The sequence below is a fragment of the Myzus persicae genome, unplaced genomic scaffold, assembly GCF_001856785.1.
Source record: "Myzus persicae strain clone G006 unplaced genomic scaffold, MPER_G0061.0, whole genome shotgun sequence".
Taxonomy (NCBI): domain Eukaryota; kingdom Metazoa; phylum Arthropoda; class Insecta; order Hemiptera; family Aphididae; genus Myzus; species Myzus persicae.
The window spans coordinates 41,497-62,371 of record NW_019103500.1 but is presented as its reverse complement, the minus strand read 5'-3'; the positions used below and the strand labels follow the sequence as shown (position 1 = coordinate 62,371).

The 20,875-nt window shown below is 32.7% G+C and overlaps 1 protein-coding gene and 1 long non-coding RNA gene across 3 annotated transcripts in view; one reads left to right on the top strand and one right to left on the bottom strand.

The window, feature by feature from the left end:
* The first annotated feature begins 922 nt into the window (after nt 1-922).
* Nucleotides 923-20,875, top strand: part of LOC111034615 — a 30,905-nt gene continuing 10,952 nt past the window's right edge. Inside the window, exons 1-5 of the mRNA XM_022315904.1 lie at nt 923-1,249; nt 16,429-16,629; nt 18,027-18,160; nt 18,991-19,214; nt 20,529-20,696. Of these exons, the coding sequence (XP_022171596.1) occupies nt 1,078-1,249; nt 16,429-16,629; nt 18,027-18,160; nt 18,991-19,214; nt 20,529-20,696 (899 nt within the window). The 5' untranslated portion in view covers nt 923-1,077. The remainder of the gene's footprint in view (nt 1,250-16,428; nt 16,630-18,026; nt 18,161-18,990; nt 19,215-20,528; nt 20,697-20,875) is intronic.
* Nucleotides 16,942-20,875, bottom strand: part of LOC111034616 — an 8,225-nt gene continuing 4,291 nt past the window's right edge. Inside the window, exons 1-3 of one of the 2 annotated variants that reach the window (XR_002604564.1) lie at nt 17,996-18,100; nt 17,392-17,489; nt 16,942-17,023 (exon numbers count right to left, since the gene is read on the bottom strand). This is a non-coding gene — a long non-coding RNA (uncharacterized LOC111034616). Of the gene's footprint in view, nt 17,024-17,391; nt 17,490-17,995; nt 18,101-20,875 lie in introns of those variants that run through there. The other variant, XR_002604565.1, reaches the window with a different exon arrangement.

Genomic DNA, 20,875 nt, shown 5'->3' with positions numbered 1-20,875 from the left:
AAATTAATGCTAAACACTGCGGCTGTTTTCGTACACCGGCGAAAGATCATCGTCTTCGGGCGACATTACAATATTATTTCAGCACCTATAGGTACAGTCATAAATAGTCACATAATATTATGATGCCTCTTGGTGTATAATATTATGTCGTCTGTATATGATTATAAAAATATTCGGTGGATGATACAGGTATCATTCGACGATCGTTACACGTATGACGTGTATTTAATAGGTACTTTATAATTGCATGCATCCAGTAATCGGCAACCTCTATGTGACTGAAAACATATACAGTTTCCTATCTGTGTGAATAAATGTATGACTATATAATATATAGTAAGATGACTTCAAGTCTTGGCAGATTTCGATTTTCGACCTATATTGGTAGGTATACGTTTAATGTTATAAAATAAAATCCCATAACTACACTGTACTAGATATGTGACTGTACGCTGCAGTGGCGAGCGAGACGGAATATAATTTCGAAATATTATTGCAATAATCTTATTTTGTAATAGGTAATACTTTATTAATTATAGCGTATTTAAAATATACCGATGTACGCCGTACGGTGTTTCTCGCATCGATTTTTCGCATCCGGTGTCCGACGCCGCCGCCGTAGCATCGTCGTGAAGATGTATACATATATATGCCGTGTTCGTGTGCGCATGTGCGTATGTGTGTGCACTAAGCGGTGGCGGGTGGGTGGATAGGTGGCTTTGGTGGGCTGGCAGGCCGATGGGTGGGCGGGAAGGTTGGAGGACAGTCCGTCCAATAGAATTGTCGTTCCTCCCACACACCGGTAGGCGCTGGCCTGTTGTGCCGTTCATCGGGCAACCGGTGGTGGAAACCTTCTCCTCAGACGCCGCCGCCGTCACGGCCTATAAAAAGGCACGTACGGAGCTCATTTTTTTCATTCCGCGTACCTCATATGTTTACTCCGTTACTCTGCTCAATTTTTGCGTTGTTCTCTCCGCGATACTTGAACATTTTTCTTCTCGGTGATATAATTTTCTCTCGCGCTCGTTGCGTTCGATTTAATTTTGTGCCATCCGTTTCTTATAATAATTACGGTTTATGGTTCGAATTACTTCATTTTCTCGGCGCACCGTTGACACAATGATGGCGTTGAAGGCAAGCTTATTGGTTTTGCTGTCCATGTCCATCGCATGCTCGGCTATGCTGCAGATTCCCAAGGAACTTCCAGATATGTTTCCGGCAGGAACTCTGAAGGGCACTCAAATTAATGGTAAGTAATTATTTAATCTTATATAAGTAAAAAAATTTTTTTTTTATGTTCTATTCTCATCTATCGTTAAGACTATTAGACTAGTATTATTTTATTTACCATTATATCATTATTGTTATTGTATTATTAATTTTTAACAACAACAATAATAATAATGGTAAAATATATTAAAATTTGCAGAAGATAGGTACTTATTAGCAGTACTTACTGATTTTTATTTATAAATTTATTGTTTAAATTATTTATGAAATGTTGAAATATTATTTCATGTACATTGATGTGTATAATTTATACATGTGCAAAATATTGTTATCATCTGTGTCGGTACTTTTAGTAAATTAAAATAATAAAAAAAACCTTTAAAAAAATATTAACAGCCAAATCGAGCTTAAATAATATGTCACTTGTTCATATTTTGCTCTTATACATATTTAAATTTGTTATTGACTGAATTTATACGCGTATCCGCCTGTATATTCGATTGTTTTTATTTATCGTATTTTCATCTATCAGTTACGCAAAAAAAAAAATTATGTAAAATAAATTCTTTACAAAAAACCATTTTATTTCAACAAGTTCCGTACTAAAATTGTTGACCTAGTCTTAAATAATTAATCATTCCGCCGTTATTTTTATCTATAATAACACATAGGATAAGATAATTAATTATAAAATGCCATAGCAGTTCAATTAATTTGTATCTGTGATAATCACCGCAAGCGCGTATTTTAATAATAATTTTCTCGTCTGTCGAATATATAATACTAATCTTTCCACGCGGCCCGGTCTAATTTCTTAATAATAACTAGGGCTCGGATTTATATGTAAATACATATTTTTACAGTGACTTGATAAATTAATTTAGGTAAGTGATAAATTACGTTTCAAGGGATTTTCAATAAAATGAACTATATTTTATTTTACATATTTTTACATATTTTGCCATAAGTACATGTTTTTACATATTTCTCAATAATTCCATTTTTCCTACATATTTCGACAATTTGTTCATTTACGATTTATTATTTATTAATACAGACTTGCCTATGTTCCCAAAAGTACAAAATAATACCAATTTTTAAACTTAATCTAATCTACTGTCGATATATATTTGATATTTATGACCTCATAAAGATAACGAGTTATTAAAAAGCGTTTGCGTTTGAAGTACTGACAGTTGACAGTGAGTCAGTATAAACCCGCAGTAACGTAAGAGCCGTGTTAATTTAATTTCGTGAGTTTAATACTTTAATCTGTGTATTTTATTTTTGATAATACATATTATAAATTTTTTAGCACATATTTATGTACATATTTTTGTTGTATAAATACATACTTTGGTTAAATAAATACATATAAATCCGAGCCCTAATAATAACATAGTGTTTTACTTAGTAAGGTTTTTTTTATTATTATATTTTATTACTATTTACATTATAATATCTCATTTTTTGATTACGCTCAAAATGCGTATTGTTCAAATGTGGTCACCTCGTACAAAACTTGAAAATATTTACCTTAAAAATATTAAATGTTAAATAGAAAAAAAAAGTATTCAAAAAATTCCATTGAAGTAATATACTTCTAAAAAAATTCAAATTATAAAATAATAATGTTTCGAATGTGGTTCAGCTACGACTGACGGAGCGTGTCTCTAAATACAACGGCGTCAATTCGTCGTTGTTATATTATATGCGCGAACTTATTTCGTGGCTACATATTTTCATTGTAGAAGTCTTCGGACATGTTTTGTTTATTTGAATGTGTTATTTTGGCGTGATTAGGGGGGGAGGCGTATCCCTCTCAGTTTTATCCGTAGAACTTTAAGGGTGTAGCTTATGTGCACGATTAAAGATATAATGGTTGACAGAAGGGATATGTCATAAGTGATATCATATGGCAATTGAAATTACTCTCAGAATCGCCTGTTTAATTAACTCAGTGCGCTTTCCATCCGTAATTTTATCTTGGGATTTGCGAATTTGCGATACCGAAAGAAATTTAATATTATATTATTATATAGTTCAATAGTACATAAATATTTCACTGCTGTTATTGAGTGCTGCAGAATTGTTCTTATTATGAGATTCATATTGAACACGAAAATTCCATGCTCGTTGGGCAACTTTAATCATGCGTACCTATATGTATGAATAATGTGGTTAAAATTTGATTATGATAATATTATGATTCACGGTATCCTCGAAAAAACACTTTAAGCTGTTATCGATTTTTATATATTTGTATGGCATTATAGGATTAAGCATTTATCACATATTACAATGGTTATCACTTATCACTTGTCATTTGTCATTTATCACTTGTCACGTATAACTTGTCGCTTATCACTTATCGCTTTTCAATTGTTACTTATCGGTTATCATTATTAATATTATTACATTAGCTTTGGGTATAGGTACTCATTACTGCCCAATATATAATACATGTGTTACCCTATTATAGCTGATCTATATTTATGTACACATGATCTATTTATAGCCATTTATACAATTTACTTGCTATCTATACAATTTTCATTTGTATACTTGTAAATGTAATAATTTTTATTATCACTTCGTTATATTTCTGTTTTTAAATACCATAATACAAAAACAACAGTCAACTGTAATAGGTACCACGATAAAAATAATTTAATTTCAAACTCACTCGGAATTGGATTAGGTATTTTATTTTTTTTGGAGGAAAAACATCGCGAAACGCAACTATAGATCGTAATCACGGATCATTTTATCAATTTTATTGCAATTTAAATGGATATTTTTGTTGTTATCAATACTTTGTCCATTTGCATGCGCATAAATTAAAAATATACGATTTGTGACTTGCTGTGAATTATCTTAACGAGCGCTTGACTACGGCGTTTGATGACACAATATTATGTGTATAAATTTAGCCAATGCAAAACTGATGACGAAGAAGCGGAAAGTAAGTAGCTATTCTATATATCACTTAATTGGATTTTCATTGAAAACACCGTGGTAGAATATCGATAACACACAAATAAACAAAAATAATATAACTGATATTCGATAGGTGTAGTAGGTATACCTACAACCTAAACAAATCAAATTCTAGTCTAATTTCATCACCGTTTAAGCCGAAATATCGTAATATACTATTATAGTACTATAATGACAACACGTAATAAACACTGTCTCGTCTTTCATTGTCTATGAATATAATATGGACTCGCGAGTTGAGTTCTATTATATGTGTTATCGAAATTCTACTGTCGTAACAATAAATTAGTCATCACTTATCTACTATTTTATTGTAATACTACCTAGCTCATATTATAACAATGTTGTATAAATATATTATGTGTCCCGTAACAAATACACACGCCAGTAGTACGACCGCTAAGCCAATAACCGTTCCGTATACCCATCGACAATATAATATTATAATATAGAGACATAGTTATTATTACACTTTCCTGACCTACCCATAATAGCCTAAACGCATTAATCGCGCGATGTATAAAACAATGAATGTTTGTTATTATAGCATAATATTATAGTACAATTATTTTATGTTTTCCGTTCAATGATGGCGCATAAAAAAACTTGAAGGTATACCTATCTGAATTCAAACTATAACGATTAATGTTAATAATAACTGCTGTGGACACTCATTTATGTATAGGTATATACCGATGTGCTAGTCGATGATCTCTACCGGCTGTAGAAATACGTACGAGTGGCGCCGCGCGACATAAATATTACAATGTTTACTATTTGTATTACTTTTTTATTCGTAATCTATTACTACGCGCCGGTCCGGTCGTCGGTGCAACGACGCGTGCATCTTCTTTTTACTACCGTCTTTATACACAACATTATTATTATTGTGCGTTGCAGTGTGGTTTACGTGTGTAGAGAGTGTGTGTGTGTGTGTGTGTGTGTGTGTGTGTGTGTGTGTGTGTGTGTGTGTGTGTGTGTGTGTGTGTGTGGTGGTTCATTGAGAGAAAGACGGCGGCGAGTCGTAACGTCGGGGAACGCTTGTGTGCTGCGGTGGCGGGTGTGCTTGGTATGCGGCGCGACGCCGGCAACCGTCAAGGTCGTGTGGTGAGAGAATCGTTCTCATTTTTCCTTGTTTATGTATTATACTATACATATATCTATATACAACAAGTGCGTCGGTGTGTAATCGTTAGTTTGTGTGAGTGTCTGTATGTGTGTGTGTGTGTATATGTTGTGCGTGTGTACAATCATTAATGAACCGACCACCCGTGACACCCCTCTTTCGCGTGCATTCCTTCTCTTCATCTGTGAATTTACATCCGATGCCACACGCACACGACCAAAACAATAACAAGCAGAATCGCGCTCGCTCATTGACCCTCTCACTCCATTTCTAGTGCTCTCTCTCTCTCTCTCTCTTCATATCCGCAGAGGTGGTTCGTTGTTTCCGATAATCACGACAATAATAATAAAATATTTTCACGATTTTCGTTTTCCGTGTACCTACGTTACACGTACCTAATATAATAATGATTATTATTATAAATTTAATATTTATACACACAGTAGGTTTAGGCACTCGTTGACGTCGTTTTCGTCTACACAGGCACAGGACATTCTTCCCTTCGATGACGATGACGATAGTTTTCTCTCGTTCTTTCCTGCTCCCGATTTTTCGAACCGACTTTAGGTAATAACAAATATTGTTATCCACTATCCAGCAATAGCAGACAAGTCTCGACGGCGGGCAGTGTATTTTTTTGTACGTCTCTTACTCTCTTCCCTTTTATAATTCTATCTCTCTTTTTCTCTCGTCTTGGTTGACTGCCACTGCGGCGGGTGAACGATTCGACTATTCGAGCGAACGCTGTTCTCTCACTATAATGCCGTACATTATGTTATTATTATAAGCATAACAATACTAGTAGGTACATATCATAGGAATAGGTAAACACGTGTGTGTGTGTGTGTGTGTGTGTGTGTGTGTGTGTGTGTGTGTGTGTGTGTGTGAGTGTGTGTTTATATTTGTACATATATACCTACAAATAATATACATTCTCATCCTTTGCTTGTGTTGTTCGTCTGCAGTGTGTATTAACTATTATTCCTGTGCGTGATGGTATTTAGAACAATTTAATAAAAAAATCTCTTTCGGTCGCACATATAGGTACATAATATACTATTATAATAATACATAATATTGTAATAGTCGTCGCTTCACATTGTCGAGGGGGTGTAGACGGGTCGGAGGCAACGGCGTTAAGGTCCACCGGTGTTTCCGCCGTTTCCGGTACCTACATATTTTTTCCGTACAATAATAATACGAGTATGACTGTGTACCTCGTACATCGCCGTACGTGTACATTGTATCGTGTACTGCAGTTAGTACATTATTATTATAAGTTATAATCGAGTTAATAACTTACTACCTACTATATATTACTATATATTTATAATTACTAGGGTTGTGAATTTGTAGAAAAATGCAATTATTTTTAGTTTACTTAATACTTTTAAAGTTTCCTTAACATGAAGTTATAATTAGTTAATAGTGAATTCGATTTTGAAACTTTTCTTTTTGCATTTTTTTAAAACATTTACCTTACGTTATTTTTTTCACTTTTATATTATCTACTTTTTTAAATATTTTAATAGTTTTCGTAAATTAAATAAAACTTTTAACACACATTTTATGTATTATTGTTTTTGTCATCTTACAAACATTTTGAATGTTCTGAATGCACACTATGATTCTTTGCATACTTTTTTTTTTGTTAATAAATCGCGGTGTTACGAGTGGTACTTTTCCCTTGAGGATTCCCTTACCTACTATATATTTAAGTATAAAAAAAAATGTATAATTGATTTTTCATGGGCTTTTATACGATTTGATTTGTTTTTTCTTGATTTATACTACATTGTTCGTAATTATAAGTGCACTTTAAATGCATTCAATTCACAACCCAATTAATTAGTAATTAATGTATATCTATCTACATAATATAATATCTATATAATATGAACTAACAGATTACGAATATCATCGACGTACACACAATCCGGCAATGATAAATGTGTATTTTTTGTCGTATTATAATTTTTAGAAAGTTCATTTATGTATTTTTTTACAAATAATCCACCGACAAGAAACTTAATTTCGTCAAACTCTAAGTTTTTCGTGACATTTCCTATTTAGCTTAATATCATTGATTATGAATACTTGTATTTATAGTCAATAATAATATACTAAATTTTGATCATGTAATATTATTATTACATAAATCAATTGGACTGCGTATTATCATAGTCCACAATTCTATATAACTAATTCTAAACAACAGTGTTCCGCCATCGACGCTCGAAATATGTTTGAAATTTAATTCCAATTGTTTGTGTCAAAGAGAGCGTCGAATCATTCTTTTGGATAAATGTGCATTGTTTACCTAGTCGTAATTTAAGTTTGTGTATCTATAAATCTGATCCTTATTATAAAGGCCTGTAACCGTTCTTAGTTCGTCAAAATAGTGAACTATATAATATATGCCCACAAGGCCATAACATTATATTTATAGGTACCTATGTATACGATTTCATTCTGGTAAAAATGTTGATTTTGAGTCCTTTTTTCCGGTCGGCAGTGACAAGCAAACAAAAACCGTGTAGAGGTATAACGCGATGTTATGCTTATGGCAATGTTCGTAGAGTGGCAGATACGTCGATACGCGTATTATACACACCACACACACACACACACACACACACACACACACACACACACACACACACACACACACACACACAAACAGCCGCAAAGGTAGCTGACCTAGACCCATCGCCGCCGCCGTCGATTTCGGTTTTCATAATAATATGCGATTTTCATACGGACGTAATATATTTCATTATTTTCGTACATCAATATCTGTGAAATGTACAAAGTGTGTGTAGGTACTTGCGAATAAAAAACAATGCGCCACCGCCGTAGCCGGAAACACGGTTCCGGTTTGGCCGTGTATTTCCAACCGTGTTTATCTCGGATTAATATCGCCCGTGTGCATAATGTAATTAACTCCACCGCCGAGTCCTTCCCGTAGACATCCGAGTGCATGCGCATGCGCACCTATGTGAATAGTGAATACGCATTCGTATATTATGTAAATTATTATTATGTATGAGTATAATACTATTACAAATGTCAATATGACTGTCATTATCGAACTTCAATATCGTTTTTATTACCATCAATTTTAGCATCGCACTTGTAATATTATAATTATACATTTGTATGGATCCGTTGTTGATGTTTTCACAATTCCACCGCTGTCGTATTATGCGTGAGTCTGCATATCTGAGCTCTTTGCAGTTCGCTGTTATGTATTTTGTTAGCTACCTTACTGCAAAAGCCAAAATACCAACTTTTTTCTTTTCAATTTACAAAGTTAAATTTAAAGAGGAAAAAAAAGGATGAGAGTAGACAACCACTCTGCTGCACAGTAAGTGTCGAGTGCACTTCGTCATTGAGAAATAAATCATTATAAAGTATGTTCCAAAATTGAATGCAATGATAAATCATTGCATACAAACAGTTATTCTGAGCAAAGATAGTCTTTCAGCCCATGTTATAAGTGTATAAAGTATATTTTATGATACATTACTATTGAAGCAATTATTTTTTACTACAAGTACTTAATGCAGTAGGTTGAATTAATTTAAGCCAATAACATTGTGTTTGAAAAAGTCATTGTGTGTTTAAAAAATAAAAATATAAGTAAAAGTATCATATTCAAATGAAAAGTATTATTGACTTACAACAAAATAACTAAACTGTTATTCTTCGTTTCGAATTTCGTGTGTGAAGTTGATCTTCAAATATCTATACAAAAAATAGAGTTTATTTATTTAAAATTTGTTGGTTAAAATGTGAAAGACTATATTTTCATGGACATTAATGTAACGTTTATATGCGTATTTAACTATTTTTCGGTTAAACTATTGATATTAATTTAATTGTATTTGAAACCATCGTAAATCAACCTTATTAGTTTAATATGGTTTGTTAGTGTTATACTCGTATAGTCTGGTGACTCAGCTAAGGGGGGGTGGGTTAAATATTCCATGTTCCTATTTTAATTGCGAATTTTAACGCAATCGAGATTAAATATTTATTTTGTTTGTTTTTAAGCCCCAACGATAACTACAAACTATTTATTGTGTATAATTATAAGTTTACTTTGGTACCACATTAAGTTGTTTAATTTATTTTTAATTTACATGTTGTTATAATAAATGAGGTTTTTGATTAGTATAATTTAGTAGATTATACAATTTTTACATCAATTAATGAACCTATTCACTGCTATCTATTGAATTTATTCTTCGTAATTTTGCTTTAATTATTACATTTCCAACCAATGTTTTTTTTGGTTCATTGCTTATAATTTATAAAGTATAACATTTTACGAATATATCTCATTGTTCTTATCTACCATTGTTGGATGATTTTAATATTTAGCGTTTATCAAATATAATATTAAAATAAATTATAAAACATTTTTGTTTAAACTTCTAAAATATGAATTTGTAATCCGTCCAGAGCTGTAAGGATTTTTAATTTCTTTGTTTCTTCATTTAGAATTACATCATCTAATATTCTATTTGTCCCAAACATAATTAATCTAATTATGCATTATCTTTTCCGACAGAATGACGTCCATTAAACATTCCTAATGACGTACCTACCATTTGATTTGTATTTATTATTGATTATTATATGATAAGATAGTTTATGGCGGCGCGGCGTCGCGGAAGTAATGCGAAAGCAGTCCCCGCGGCGCCGTCGGTTCAAACACGAATAAATAAAAAAAAAAGATAGTGATGAAATAAAATTTTTTTGTCATGTTTTTTGTTTGTAAATAATTTATATATAATTGGCTTTTTAAGTTGTAACCCAAGCACAATTCAATATAATATCGCTATCTATTTTACTATCAATGTGGATACATTGCTATATTCGTTTATCTATACAAAGCTCTTACACATGTCTTACCCATGATGTAAAATGTCTGTACCCGGAGAATCAGATCATGTGGCCACTTGGCGGGTGTGAAAATACTTCTTACTTGCTCGGTTTGGAATGTTTGAACACATGTGATCGTGTGTTTATTATTATGTATGTATATTGCACGAATACAAATTGCATATACTTCAATATAGGTACTGCAGGTATCGTTCTAAACAAATAATTGTTTTTGTGTTACGAATATCTGTGGTAATTATTATTCGTATTATGGTGATGTATAGGCAACGGTTAAATAATATGTCTTTGGCGGTCGAACTCACAGCGTGTTTCCCTCCCCGCCCCACCCCGTAACCACTGTTAATATTTTATTAATCGTCGTTCATTGCGTACAATGCAATATGTCTGTGCGGCATTATTACATGTCTTCCATTTTAGACGACGGCATGTCCAGACTTCAGAGATTTGGCGTTGAGCCGACCGTCCGACTGTTCGTAAATGTGACGTTCCGAGCGGAAGCGCAGCCGCGGGCTTTCGATCGGACAGAGCACTCGTGCGTGCTCAAGTCACCAAAGTCCAAAGTCGTGGCACCCGAAGAGCGGAGACGTCCGCGCGTGAGTCGACTCGTCCAATTCATTTACGTCTTATTTTTAATTTTTTACATCGACCGCCAATTGTAATATTATCGATCCGATGAATTGCAGTTTTTATTATAATATTATGTTTATTGTATTAAATATTTCAGTTTTAATTATTATTATTATTATTTATGTTTTTACTAGTTGGTTGGTATTTTACATGCACATAATATACGTGTACGTATTGACTTTTAGAAATTCAGTTATTTCCGTATTTTTTAAGTACATACTGTTATTTTATTTTTCATTCTTTGAGCGAGCTTTTGTTTTGCACATCATCTAATTATTTATAACATATGTTCTATGTAATAAAATATTATGCGAAGGTGAATTGTTGTACGCACCAGTGGCGTATTTAGGATTTTTTTTCCAGAGGGTGATATCATCACCAAAAACTATTCGAACATTAGGAGTCAGGGGGCCAAATATCTCTTAGGATATCTGTTCCCTTGGCTCCTCCTTTTGTTATTTTACATTTCCGTAAAATTCACTTTTATATGCCATGATTTTAACTTTACCAACATTTATATACTAAATAAAAAGGCTCTATGTATCAACCAGAGCACCCATCCCCCCCTAAATACTCCACTGGTACGCTCCGTGGTACCTACCTGTTTGTTAATTTAACTCTTATACCTTATACGAATATAATATATATTCATATTATAATTAATACATTCATTTTTTAATAAACGACATATCTTTAGTATAATTGTTTTTACATTCGTTATGATATTATTTTCAAACAGTTGTCGCAGTATACCCGATACAGTAAAAAATATAACAATACCTGCGTTTATACCATCATATACATATAATAAGTATAGGTACACTTACATGTTTGATATTACAAACATAAACAGACAAACAGTAAGCAGTACGAATGAGGTAATCTTGGTGTTTGTGTACTCGCTTCTTCGATACTGTGCAAAGTGACTTACTTACCTACGCGTTCTAATACAACATTTGTCTAATTGGCGAAAATTTCTTTCAGCTGTAGATATATTGGACCACACTTTCCTACTGTGTGTGTCTTATTATACCCCCCCCCCCCCCTCGTGCTACTAAATAACAATCCACTTTGTATAATATTATTGCAAAAATCATTTTTGTAGCTAAGAATCTAACCTCCCCCCCACCAAAAAAAAAAAAAAAAATTAAAAGAAAATGATTGTATTAGTATTATTAATCGGTTTGTTTTGCGTAGGAAAATTTCAGCCTCAATAAAATATTTGTCTATGTTAAGCTATAAGCCAATAGGTTAACAAATAACAGTGAGAGAAAAAATACAGTTGCAATTATTGTTTGTATTTATACCTACAAACGACTATGTATTTTTATATAATAATAATATCATCCGTATGATGGTCATACATCGATATTTTATATATTTATTTGTGCTGTACAGGTTCAACAGATTAACGAAATTCTTTTAGGTTATGTAATATATGACATACAAAAGTGACGAAAACCCAAACAAAAACACAGTTATTGTACATTTATTTTCATTAATGTTGTGATATTTATTTTCCAATACAAAAATCATAATCATCGTAATATCGTCTATATAGGTAGTTGACTTATTATTTCGGTTCACAAAACATAATTTTTGTACATCAGTTAACTAGTACTACATACTAATTAGGTAGGAGAATAAAAAAAAATAAATCAGTTATTTAATTCCTATAACATTATCTTTTATTATTTTAATTTGTTACACATGGCGTACATGTAAGAATCGTTGTATGTTATGAGTAGACAATTACAATTAACCAAATTACAACAACACACACGTGTGAAATGTTTCTACATTGTTTTTTCGTTTATTGTTGACACAGTTTCCGCATTATAACATAAATAGTCAAATACAAATAAATAATAAAGATTACACGACGATCGCATTGGTTTTTATAGTTCTAGTGTTTTAATTTTTAAAGTCATCGTATAGGTAGGTACGTCATATACGGGACAAAAGTGCAAATTATAAGAACAACTATAGTGAATCATTATGTCTACTCTTTGTGTTTCTAATGTAGGAGCAGCATATTGTAGTTGCACTATAATTTCAATTTTTTTGTAATTGATTATTTTCGCTTACTTTAATTACGTACCGATCAATTCTTATGTACAGTGATATGTATGAAAAACCAACACGACCTTACAATGATTATAATACATTTTTCTACTACTCATATATCTATCGCGTTAGCCACAATAGCTCACTACCAATACTTAGTGTAGGGTAGGGCGAGTACAAACCAATGAAGAGATTTTGTGGCTAAAAAACGGAATTAACACAAAATGGGGGTAGGAGTCGTTTTGTAATAAGATTCCCTTTTTTATTTTGCCTTGGCATATAATCAAAAGGGTTAAATTCACGACTGAAAATTTGAATAAGAAAAAAATTACTTATAGGAATATAATCTTGAACAAGGAGGGGCGCGCCAAAGCGGGTGCCTGCCGTGGCGCGCAAATTAAACACAAATTAAATTCGTAGGTCTTTATGAGCTACACAAAATTACAATTAAATAAGTTTTACTATAAGATTTGTACGTATGTTTATCTCATCGAGTGAATTAATTTAAAATTACGTCGCCACCGCTATTATCGACTTGGTTTACAAATTATAATATAATGGATGAGTGATAGATACAAAATATAATGACATGGCTGTCGCATTGATTACTTAAAAGTGTAAAGGGTTCTAAAGTCATCGTATAATCTGCATACGAGCAAGGGCGTCAGCAGGGGCGGGGGGGGGGGGGTGCCGAGATGGCCGTGCCTTCCACTATTTCAGTTACTATTAGTTGTATTATCACTACTAAAAAAAAAAAATGATATTATAGCATGCGCTATATTACCAAAGACTTTAGACTTGGGCCTCCTCTCCGGTTTATATTCCCACGGGCGCCCTTTTATACGAGACAAACATATTATAGCAAATTATAGAAATATATTATTCAGAAACACACCAGCCTGATTCGATGAATACAGTTGGTTGTATGATAAGTAACTCAAATTTTAACTTATTCGTTCGTTTTTATATATTTTATTAACAGTAACACATTTTATTTTAAAAGATCAATCCGACATAACAATATGTTAAGTAAAACTTACGATTAAAAATTTAAAAAAAAACACACACACACACACACACACCCAAGTGTGAACAGCTTTTATCGTTTCTCTGATTATTTTCGAATCAAATCTCCTATTATTATAGGGTACACTATTATGGCCTCCATAAAATTGCTTTTAGAAAGATCGAGTTGATTTCTAGTTTAAATGTTTGTATTTGAAGTCATTGTATATTCCATTCACGAGACAAAAACGCAAATTATGGGCATATATGTACAAAAATGTAGTAACTAATATACTTCCACATACAGCAACTTATATAGTTGCATTGTAATTTCAATTTTATTTTATTCATTGATTTTCGCGTACTTTACTTACGTACCGAATAAGAATCATTAATATTGAGATATATAAAAATCAACACGACATGCTTAATTATAGGTACGCTGTAGTAATTATTTTATTATTAATTTGTAGGTAAGAAATTAATTTTATCGCTTAGGATGGTCGCATTGATTTTTAATTTGAGTGTTTGGATTTTAAAGGCATCGTATAACCTATATACGAGACAAAAACGCAAATAAATAGTTGCATGTATAGAGAAACATATAGCTACTTATATATTTTTGTTATACAGCTACATATAGCTACTTATATATTTTTGTTATACAGCTACATATTATATAGTTTAGGTTGTATAATTGATGTTTTTGCCTTCATTAATTTTCAAGTACCAAATATGTCACATTTACAGATAAAGTATTTAAAAACCAACACGACCTAACTATTACAAATTTGATATTACATACAAATCCATCGAATGCATCCATCCTATGCTTTGTTTAGGGTAGAGTGAATACAAAACGTATCAACAATTTTCGGTTAAAAACTGGGAACATGACTCTTTTTGGGGATCGATTATTTTTAGACAAATCAATAAGTTTGTCAAACAGATTTATCGAATTCATATAAATGAATACATTGTCAATTTATTATAATATTACGAAGCAGTAAATCGTCGTAGGCAGACGGTTGGTGTGAAACAAGTTATGTCAAAATGCTTTGTATCTAATATATATGGTAATAATATTGTAAATGAAAATAAAGACACTTAATAGGTATTATTTGGAGATGGTTTGGAATATAAATCAATTGTTATACAGTATACACTTATATAACAGACTTAAAGACTAAAATAATTATATTTTAATGATGATGGTGTACCACTGTACCATGATCTACTAGTAAAATCAACCTAATGATTAAAGCTAATCATTACGTTTTTGATAACCTTCTTAACGCAAGCCTTTAAACCGGGTATATGCTGTGTCCCGGATATTCGACGTTGGCGGTCTGGGTTAGAGGCGTCAGGCGCGGGCGACAGGCGGGTCCCGGTGGTTCCAGTTAACACCCGTATTCGGACCGCCCGTGGCTCGGACTTTACATGATCGGGAGACCCTGCCTATTTGTGGTTAGAAAAAAAAAATACAACACCCTATCCTTAACATAGGAACATCCCTTTCTTAATCAGCCTAACTAGTAGTCCGCGCCCAGACGAACGGTCGTCCGTGCCCCCGCTACTGATATCTATGACATCGCTCACTTCAACTGCACATACCTCCATCACCTATATGCGGTTCCCCCTACTAGCCTACCCGAAGCGGAGCTAGTGCAACGTAGGTAATAATCAAAAAAACATACCTATTGCATCGCACTAAACGACATCGCTTAAAAACATGCACTTATATTATGATAAACTGTCACAATTGAAAGGTGAGGACCGACGTCTGGTAACAATATGATAACCCAGGGTCGTCGGCTCGGCTGAGCTAAAAGAGGTGAATTGAGGACTACCTTGAAGCAGGGGCAGGCAGGCGGTTCGGGGCCGGGTCCGGGACTCGTCCTGAATACTCCCGCAACCCTTGCGTCTACCCGTAAGCGTCATAGCCGGTGCCGAGAACATTTGCATGACCGCGGTGGCTGAAGTATTTAATGGGAACTTCCGATAATCGTGACGGGGACAAAATACAAATTCTGTAATAGATATAATAGTTGTTATAGCAAAATTATAATTATAATATGTCTTCGTAAAAAAGCAGGTTTAATCGAGTACCTGAATAATCATTTTTAGTAACACGGTAATACTTTTAGTGGTGCTACGGCTATGAGGTAAGTCACCTGATTCGTTATATAGAAACGATAATGAATGAACCAAGGGGAAAAGTAATGTGTTTATCTATAGTATTCTGAGCGTGTTCCCTATCCCTATCGTAAGTATCGATTAAAATATTCAATTGTAATTTGACCAGCCGATTATTCATTCTCAAAATACCTATGTTATCTAAATTATAAACATCTATTACCTAATCACCATGTACTTTATGTGTGTGCGTGCAATAACAATATTGTATACAAACAGTATAATAAGCTTATAATGTAATGTTGTATTTGTCTTCTTTTCTGTAGCCGTCTTGGAAAGAATCAAAGGAGCCTGCCCACCATTTGGAAACCCGGATGAGAGATTTAGCGTAAAAGTACTAGGCACTACGTCGCCGGAGATAGGTGGATGTGTCTCCATGGTACCACCAAATCGCCACATTGTACCATCGTTTAATTTGTGGCTGGGCAGTCTCAAATTCGGTGGCGGTGGAGGGTGTGGAGAGAAAAGTACGTATAACAAATCATTATTATTACAGCACAAAGGTGAGGGGTGAAGATCCTTCACCGCATCTTTGGGTCCAAGAAAGTTCTTCCCGTCTAAAATATCGTATACGAGTATATTAAATATTATAATATGCATACTCTGTCGAGCGAGAGAACGCGCCGCGCACCGACCAAATCTGTTTCCCCCACGCGATACACTACCATAGGTGAACCGGGGTGACGCAGATTGATGCTCGAAACCGGCGAGTTCTCTCTCTCTGGACAGAGTATAGTCGATATTTTTGGTGTAAATTTAAATACGAGTACAATAAATACCTTTTAATTTTTATCTCGAGTTGCACAGGTGATCACAACTGCTATGACTGCGGTTTCCGAATGGTATTCCTTAGCAGATCACCTGCATAGAGTACACATTTGACATACATATTATATATTTAATTTAAATGTTCGTTTATAGACATACAATCTAAATAACACTTGAAAGCTGATACAATAGTTTATCACTCATTATTTTAATTTGGATTTAACTGACAAGTGGCTAGAGATGAGTATATATACTTATTTCCCACATAATCCTGCAAGTAGTGAGTCAAATCCAAATTTAAATAATAAGTGATAAATTATTTTATTGATATTACCTATTGTGTTATTAATTAACATTTTAATCTGTAGTATAGGTAAGCGTTTCTTCAGTAATTCGAAATTTCTGTACTAATAGGCTATAGGTAATAAATTCTAAATAAAATCAAACAGGTTGATATTTACTTGTCGTGTGACGCGATTCGTCGATCTCATACAGATTTTTGTGTATTTTTTCATCGGATACTGCAGTAACAGCGGCAACAAGTTTAGTCAATATTTTCCTATTATAACAGAATATACAACAATAAAAATGATAGCTTATGAACAATAAAAATCTAAATTTTACTCAAAATTTATTTTAAATGAGTAGACATTATTTTGAAGTATTAAAACAAAATGTCTAACAGTTCTCCGTTTTTATACACAGTTTTTTTTTTTTTTAATAGACAAAATATATTTTTCAAGTATAAAATATATTTTTTGGAAAACATATTTCGTGTATAATATGTCATGTTTTATTCTAATGCTATATTAATTATTATATCTTATGTATTTAACCTTCCACTATCATACTCTCGCAAGACTCAATTATAACAACACAAATATAAAATTCTCTAGCGCATTTCCATTTAATAACCAATTACTCCGGCATAATAGTAGGAACATCAGAAAATAATAGGTATGATGTATTGATGTATTAAGTCTTAATAGTTTATGTGTCAACAAAATTATTGTTTCTATAAAAAATGTAATATTAAATTTAAGTAAAATATTATATTCATCATACTCATGTATTTTTTTTGTTTTCACACTGACAGATATGGACCATTACGTGTTTGAATGTATGGACAAACATCCGTTCTTCACAGAGGAAGACAAACTTGAAGGCTGGTATGTTATGTTATTCGACCGGACTGCAAGATGGACTGGACATCAAGACTACAGATGTGCTGTGAGTATACACATATCTATTATATATATTATCATATTATCATATTATCAAATTAGACGATTTCAAACAAAAAACAATTTAATCAACCTGTGTGAATAGAGGGCCACACGATAAAATAACGACGAAGTGAATTTTTAAACACACACCCTCTTTCTTTTTCATGACTGATATAACACATACATAGGTAGCATAGATGTCCTTATTATAAAATGTTTTGTGATTTTGAAAAGTTCAAAATGTCCACTCTGAAAATTAAAAGACTAATAATAGTTGGAATGGGCTTATATTATTATTTATTTTTATCTCAGAATTGTATACCGCTAGCAAACAATACCTTTGGCCTAACTGTACCTCCCTCAACTTTGCTCGACTTAGAACATTGTTCACCTAATTAAATTAATAAAAACAAATTAACCTAAACGATTTTTGATAGTTTGATTGTCTTTACATTACATATGTATTTCTTATAGTTAACAAGTGTATGCGTTGTATAAAACATGATACTCAACTATTTATCAACAATTACCAATCAGCAACTAATCCATAGTAGTATAGTACCATTTTAAAAAGTAATATATTTAGCCGTAAAATAGTTTAAATTTCCACAGTTATCGCAGATCACTATCGTTGTTCATAGTAATCTTTAAAATTGTATCACTCATTGTTTAACTATAATCTTATTGCTATGAAATCTACGGGCCAAAGACACAGTAGCGTTGATTGTTGGGAATAGTGTTGGGTTTCGGGTGTACTTATATTCTTTTATAATATATATTTTAAGTTACTGTTGATTAATTAATTTCTTCCTCTTTCTGTTCACCTTACTGTAGTTATACAAAACTGTCAACGAAGACCCACCGACAATCCAAATGATGATTAGTGCTAATCAATCGTGCAAGGGTCTATCGGAGAGAATGAAACAATCCGAGCATAAGGTTCCTGAAGGGTTCCGACATTTTACCGATGGGACGGTAGCACTCCATTTTACTAAAGACTTGCAACAAACGCCCGTGTGGAGGAAAAAGAGGTCAGAAGTACAGAGCGGTGGATGCAGGTTAGTGTTGTAGTGACCACATTACATATCATTTCATGATAATATTTAATATTGTATTCAGTAGAGTGTTCAGGAATTTATGAAGAGGGTTTATACTCCCAATGCTCAATAGATAATTACTTTTTTTTATTTAGTCTCCACATACAGGCATAATATACTTAATATACTTTAAAACCAACATACTATATATTACAAAAATTAGAGTCATCTCCTATCAAGGCAAAAAGCTATCAAACGCACATAATAAATGTCAACTTGCTTAGTTGAAAATATTTGAGTAGGTAGTATTAAAGTAGTAAAACTATGAAGGTATTGTTAAATGTTTCACTACTTATTTCCTCAAATAACAACTGTACAAAATACCTTTATTTTACAGCACTCATTGGTATCAGATAATAAATAATAATATATTCTAGGATCTAGTTACACAACCTGGATAGGAATATAATTTAAATTATTTAATGTGTTGTTCACCGTTTTAATAATGCATATTATTACTATATTAATGCATATATTACACATCTTACGTCAAGAAAAATTCAATTTACTCGGTTATTTTAAATACTGGAACAGAGGTTCCCAAACTGTCGGTCGCGACCCACTTTTGGGTCACGATGGTATTTTTGGTGGGACGCGCTTTATTTTTAAATAACACATACTTCTCGTTGATGTTCAAAGTTACATCAAATTACACCCTTCTCATTAAAATTTTATACTAATTAAATTACTAATATATTATACTCTTTTTTTACTATTTTAACTAACTAAATAATTATAAAATCTATCTTTTTTTATTTTTGATTTTAAACAACTGATTCACTAAAAAAAGTCATTGTTGTGAGTCTTGGGTCTCCAATTTTTGAAAAATTCCCAAAATAGGTCGTACCATAAAAAGTTTGAAAACTTCTGTACTAGAGTGAATTAAGCCTAACCTATTATTAAATTTAAAGGTAAGAAGGATCCTGTATAGAAGTACTTTGATATTTTAATTTTAAATTTCTTTTTTATCATCTAAATTATTGAAGTGTTTTAGCGTATAAATAAGCAACCCCAAAGTGTCTAATATAAAAATTATCAAATATTTTTTAATAGTACAAACAGTTAATTCAGTCAAATTATTTGTGTACACATTGTTATAATAAAAGACATAATATATGACGAATATATTATTAGTAGAGATCTAATATTCTATTTAATTAGTAAATGGTATAAGTATAATTCAAATACTCCACAGTAGCCCATCGTATTTGTATTATAACAATAAAGTCTGATCTTCTGCATATTATAAAAAGTAAAATTGATTATATCATTTAGGTTTCCAGAGTGGTCTCAAGGGTCATGGACAGATTTAAAAGTAGATGGAAGTCTGGCACTCTATGATTCTGCTTTCCACGAGAAAGACGACGTAGACTACGGTCAAGAAAGCGACGATGGGAAAGACGGAGATGCAGAAACCACTAGTGGTGAACAATACATTCAAAGGTCTCAGCGACAAAAACGATGTGCATGGGATGTAAAGACAACCACGGCACCTCCCCGAGATAAGAAATTTGAAAACGCTGCCAGAGATGGACACACAGATGGTATAGAGTTTACAACCAAAAGAGACCCCACTTTTCCACATATTCCATATAGAGAAAAGAGATCTTTAGATGAAGACC